Here is a 5,664-nt window from a genome sequence, read left to right as displayed (position 1 = left end):
GGCCAAAAAAAAAAAAAAAAAATCAACTGTTATAACCCTACCTACAGTTAACACCCTAGTAGAGTATTAATAGCACATTTTCCTTTTCAATAAATTTGTGAAGCTATGAAGTCAATCATTACGAAAAAAAATAAAAAATAAAATAGAGACGGTACTTGACGTTTGTTTAGTTCTATTACATTAGTGAAAGTTCTTCTATTCTGCGGACTGCAACAGACCTAAGTTCGGTCATTCGTATCACATCTTGGATGTATTTACAAATTCTTGTTTTAGAGCTAAAGATAATTACAAGCCTTTTTCTCCAAAATCAAAACTCAAATACATATCCCATGATAATTTAAAAGTGCAGATTTAATACAAGTTATCAACGTAAATTTAAACTAAGATTTAATAAAAACTTATGCTTATGGGTGATAGCATTGTCCCATGCACCGAATGCTCGTTACAAATTCTATTCCTTGAGCCCTTCCTTTCAATACAATAATATTTCTAAACTATAGTGACTTTGCAGATAAAGTCTAAACAATAAAAATAACACGTCTATTAAGAATATAAAGGACTAAATCCTTCTTCAAGTGATGACATTTTCAATATCACAAAACAAAGCTTTATTTTGAATTAACGATCACCAAATCAAACGACGATGGAGTAACAAATTTCTAACGAGCATCCTTGGATAGAAGGTTGTTGGTAGCCACTTTTCGCGCATTGCTTAGCTCATCAACACCATCACCTCTCTCAAAGACAGCAGCTGCCCCCATTCCAGTTCCTGCTCAAGATATAAATAGCCATTATCACCTGCAATGCAGTATTCAGGCACAATGGGTACGCACATGCATGCATGTTCAAAGGAACTGTACCTATGCACATAGAAATGACTCCAAACCGACAGTCTTTTCCGCGGCGCTTCATTTCATGCAACAGCGTTGCAGTGCATCGCGCACCTGGAACAAGTAACAAGTTGCAAAATAATAAGAATGTCCAGTACTACAGGTCATAAAGTACAAGAAACAGCAATCGAGTTTTGGTTTGTGAACTTCACAAGGATGACAAAAGATAGTGTTCACATAAAAAAGATAAATTTCTTATAAATCAGCAGAATCACAGGCCAAGGAGTATGACAAGTTAGACTTTATTAATCAGCAATGGTCTTGCAGCTTTAGGAATATCGTGGTGGAACTTTTGGTATATACCTGTTGCACCCAAAGGATGTCCAAGGGCCATTGCACCACCATTAACATTGATCTTTTCAGCATCAAGTCCCAACTTGTTCCGGCAATATACAAACTGAGAAGCAAATGCCTGAACAAATGCAAACCATGCAAGTTAAGAATATACACAAATGGAGCTAAGAAGTGAGACAGCAATATTGTTTAGCCCATTGATCCATAGTGACAATTATAGTACCTCATTTATTTCAAAAAGATCAATATCATCAAGCTCTAGACCTGCAGCCTTTACAGCAACTGGAATTGCAGCAGCTGGGCCAACACCCATGATAGCAGGATCAACACCAACTGCAGAAAATGACCTGCATAACAATCAAGAAAATAATCTTCTTCAGATTAAAATAAGGCGCTTCTTTTTTTTTTAATTATTTTGTTTTGTTTTTTCACTTCTGGAGTACATCATATTTGAAAATCTATTGCCCAGTATTCATTGAGGGACATGCACATTCCAATTTGAAATCCGCATACAAATTTTGCGAAGGATCATAACTTCTATGTTACCGATTGAATACCTGAAAACGCCAAGGATGGGTAGTCCTTTTTGCATTGCAGTACTCCTTTTCATCAGTAAAACAGCCCCAGCACCATCACTCACCTGGCTCGAATTACCTAAAATCAAGCGACCAAGCAGCGAAAGTATCAAATATAATTCGAGAAAATGAACTATTAACTTTAATTATCTTATTATACCAGCAGTGGTTGATCCATCTTTCTTAAACACAGGTTTGAGCTTTCCAAGATCAGCCACTGAGGCATTAGGTCTAATTCCATCATCAACGGAAATGGTCACAGGCGTCTCATCACCAGTTTTGGGGTCCACAATCTGTTTTGGGGGGAAAAGTTCATTTAAGGCTAAAACTCCAAACATAGATTAGCTATGCACTGAAACAGCAAATACCTTGGTGGAAACCGGTATAATCTCATCTTTAAATTTTCCAGCAGCAGTAGCAGCAGCTGCACGCCTGTGAGATTCAACCTACAAATTTGTATTTATTTTTTTTTTTTTTTAGGAAAACTCAGTTAAAGAGTGTTCTTTTAACCCCAAGAAAAAAAAAAAGAAAAGAGAAAGCAAGGGAACATAATATTGCACCAAAAGGTATATTCAACTTACAGCAGCCTGATCCTGTTCCTTCCTTGACACCCCAAAACGCTGTGCAACATTCTCAGAGGTAACCCCCATTGGAAGAAGGCAGTTTCGGGCTTGCTCAAACTGTTTTACCTATCAACACAGTATAATATATCAGCACCTTGTAGCCATTGAAGAGGTTTTCCAGAAACTAAAATTGGAGAATGGTGGTAGAATAGAGGAAAATAATACTTTAGGATTGACATCTCCGTCCCATCCCATTGCATTAGTTGACATAGATTCCAAACCAGCACCAATACCTACACAGAAAAGCCAGTAAGTCATGAACAAAAGGTGCCAAAAAGGTAACAGCACTCATAAGACGTGCAAAATAATTTGATATATCCTCACCAATTTCATAGAACCCAGCCCTTATAGATGCAGCTACATCAGCAACAGCCTGAAGCCCAGATGAACATTGCCTATTAACTGTCCTAACAGGGACAGTTTCTGGATAGGAGAAATAATTGTCATATGTCAAGATATTAAACGACAATCATTTATCAAATTCAAAAACATAAAGACCTATACCAGGGAAATAATTGTCATATGTCAAGATATTAAACCACAATCATTTATCAAATTAAAAAACATAAAGACCTATACCAGGGAAACCAGCATAAAATGCAGCCATTCGGCATTCTGTAGCTCTTAGAGCACCAGGTGCCAATACAGAACCCACAACAATGTCACCAACTTCACTCGGGTTCAAGTTGGTTTTCTCTACTACAGCCTACAATAAAGCCTTACAAAATCATGTTCACGTAAATGGGCACATTTAACAGACTGGAATGTGAACAAGGTACAAAGTCAACGTACATAATCAACATGTTTATGATAACATGTTAAATTTCTAAAGTGAAAAAATAAAATAAAATAAAAATAAAAATTGAATATCAAACCTTCAAAACAGGAGCTAATAGATCATCAGCAGGGGTGTCTTTGAAACCACCACGTTTAGCTTTACATATGGCAGTCCTATATGCTCTGCAAATAGGTAAAATATTCGCATTCAAAGAAGGATCAATAAACCATGAATTCACTCCAACATTGATGTTTAATATTCGTACGTAAATACTATTCGTTAAAATAACATGTTTAATTTGACTAAGAGTTAAACTTACGCCACAATTACAACATCATCCCCAAATACACCAGTCCTTTGATAAGCAGCACTGTCCCCGGCAAGACACACTGAAGCCTATTTGATCCAATGTTCAACAAACAAACACAAGAATACCATAATCAGTTTAATTCACAGTACATGAGCAAGCTTATAGAAAAAGAACATTTTATAAGATTTTTGAGCAAAGAATAAATCAAGAAAACCAGATATAGCAAACGTATCATATGGCTAATTTTTAAAAACAAACGATTCGGAAAATTCTGATCCAAAAATCTATGTTGAATGGAAGCTTTCAAAAGTCTACTCTCTACTGATACTGGATAATTTTAGATACTCCTACTTATATATTATAAATTTTAATTTAGGTTTTTCTGAAATATTATTCTCATATGTATGAAAGTTCTAGAATAACAAATAAATAAACACATTTAAGTATTTATATAATATACCCCATTAAGATACTTAAATTAGCAATTTTTTTTATAGCAAGTTTATATATTTTATGACATGATATATATTTATTATCCCGTATCTTAGTATCCTAACATATCCATATCTTAATTTCTTCAAGCATAGCGTTTCCGCGGTCCAGTATCAGAAACTCATACGAGTTTCTTTTCAAGATAGCTAGTAATCAATCAAGGGAATAAATTCTTGCAGAAATAACAAAAGGTTGTTCTAGATTTACAACCTGCACAGATAACAGACTCAAATGCTAGAATCTTCTAAACCAAACGCTTGTTTAAAGTGAGTATCATCAACCTTGGATCAATACTTCAATAGAGTGGAGGTAAAATCAAAAGAACTAAGGTGAATATTCCCATCTTTTCCGAGCTTTACAGATCGGTTAGCTCTTTACTCAAATTAAAATTACAATAAACAGACATGGATGCAAAATGAAGACCTTTTACAAATAATTTGCAGAAATAATCAATCGGAGAAATCAAGTGTCGCAAAAATAGCCAAAATTCACATACGCTGTTAAAAATGGAATAAACGAAAAAAAAAAGGTGGCGATAGGAACAACGCGCGAGATAAAAATAAAAATAAAAAGAATTGGAAAGGGAATGGGATTGAAGCTCACAAAGATGGATGAAGATGAAGATGAGTCGACGTTGGAGGAGGAAGGATTGAGATGGTGAAGTAGAACCTTCTGTCGGTTAATGGCTTTCTCCATGTTTGGGGAATTCGTGATTGTGATCCTTTCGATTGGGAAATGAACCAATTCAAAGGAGCGATAATGCAGAAAGACGTAAGCTTCTTCACTTGGTATTCCTTCGTTGCTTCTACAACTATTTATTAATTTATTAACATATTTATTTATTTATTTAATAAATAAATAAATAGATCCTGATCATTTTGATTTAATGTAGAGTATTAAAATTATTCATGAAAGATGGCGTCACTACATCTGATATCTTCAAAATAAAATAACAATAAAGATGCACGCACATCGGTACATTGGATAAAATGTATATTGAAATAATAAAAAATAAATATATTAATAATTTAATTATTTAAAATATTAATATTTAATAATTAAATTTTTAAGTTGTTTCGGCCTACCCCACCAGCAATCCGGGTTCGGACATGAATGGCCAATCCGACGGGTCGCTCGACCTGAGCTAGGAGGTGACCTGCACATCATCTCCTCATCCACGTAGTATATCTATACAGCTAGTAGAAGCTTTCAAGAAGGTGGGTCTGGCCACAAGGGGCCTACCTGAGTACATACTATAAAAGGGGAGGGACCTACCCCTCCCCAGAGATACGTCACTTATCCTAACTCTAATAGCTGCCTTTTGTACGGATACTAACTAGAGTGTCGGAGTCCGTGCAGGTGGCCCAACCACATCATCACCCCACTAATCCAAGCAAGCATCCTCCTCCAGCATCCCAGCTCGCGCTCAGGTCCTAACCCCTTTGAGTCTCTGCTCCAGTACCAGTTCAACCCGACCCACCGAATGCCCGAGCAGACAAACATTGGCGTCGTCTGTGGGGACCTAGCGTGGATATAGAGTTGTTTTTGCTGTCGGAGGAGCTCCGGGAGGAGGGAGAAGACCGCATGAGAAGCAGGGTAAGTTCCGCAGCTGCCTCTCGCGAACAGTCGAGGCCACTGTCCCGACGAGAAGACCAGCACTCCAGATCTCCTGAAAGGCGTCCATTCGGGGGAACAGGGGATG

The 5,664-nt window shown here is 36.7% G+C and overlaps 1 protein-coding gene across 1 annotated transcript; it reads right to left on the bottom strand.

Annotated features, from left to right (window-relative positions):
• Window positions 1–282: 282 nt before the first annotated feature.
• Window positions 283–4,794, bottom strand: LOC130961368 (3-ketoacyl-CoA thiolase 2, peroxisomal). The gene is made up of 14 exons (XM_057887215.1): window positions 4,566–4,794; window positions 3,480–3,556; window positions 3,258–3,342; window positions 2,962–3,088; window positions 2,707–2,805; window positions 2,548–2,615; window positions 2,341–2,448; window positions 2,128–2,205; window positions 1,920–2,052; window positions 1,742–1,838; window positions 1,408–1,531; window positions 1,194–1,302; window positions 861–944; window positions 283–769 (listed from the first exon to the last, which is right to left on the bottom strand). Exons 1-14 carry the CDS (start codon window positions 4,656–4,658, stop codon window positions 660–662), a joined length of 1,392 nt encoding a protein of 463 aa, XP_057743198.1. The 5' UTR covers window positions 4,659–4,794; the 3' UTR covers window positions 283–659.
• Window positions 4,795–5,664: the final 870 nt, after the last annotated feature.

Source organism: Arachis stenosperma, chromosome 2, assembly GCF_014773155.1.
Source record: "Arachis stenosperma cultivar V10309 chromosome 2, arast.V10309.gnm1.PFL2, whole genome shotgun sequence".
Taxonomy (NCBI): domain Eukaryota; kingdom Viridiplantae; phylum Streptophyta; class Magnoliopsida; order Fabales; family Fabaceae; genus Arachis; species Arachis stenosperma.
The sequence above is the reverse complement of the archived record's forward strand: the minus strand, read 5'-3'. Positions and strand labels throughout refer to the sequence as shown.

Excerpts from the sequence above, each read along its gene's own strand:
- LOC130961368 (XM_057887215.1), bottom strand. The coding sequence starts at position 4,658 with ATGGAGAAAGCCATTAACCGACAGAAGGTTCTACTTCACCATCTCAAT. Across the intron at positions 3,343-3,479 it reads GATGATGTTGTAATTGTGGC|AGCATATAGGACTGCCATAT; the intron begins GTAAGTTTAACT and ends ACCTATTTGCAG. Across the intron at positions 945-1,193 it reads ACATCCTTTGGGTGCAACAG|GTGCGCGATGCACTGCAACG; the intron begins GTATATACCAAA and ends TACTTGTTCCAG.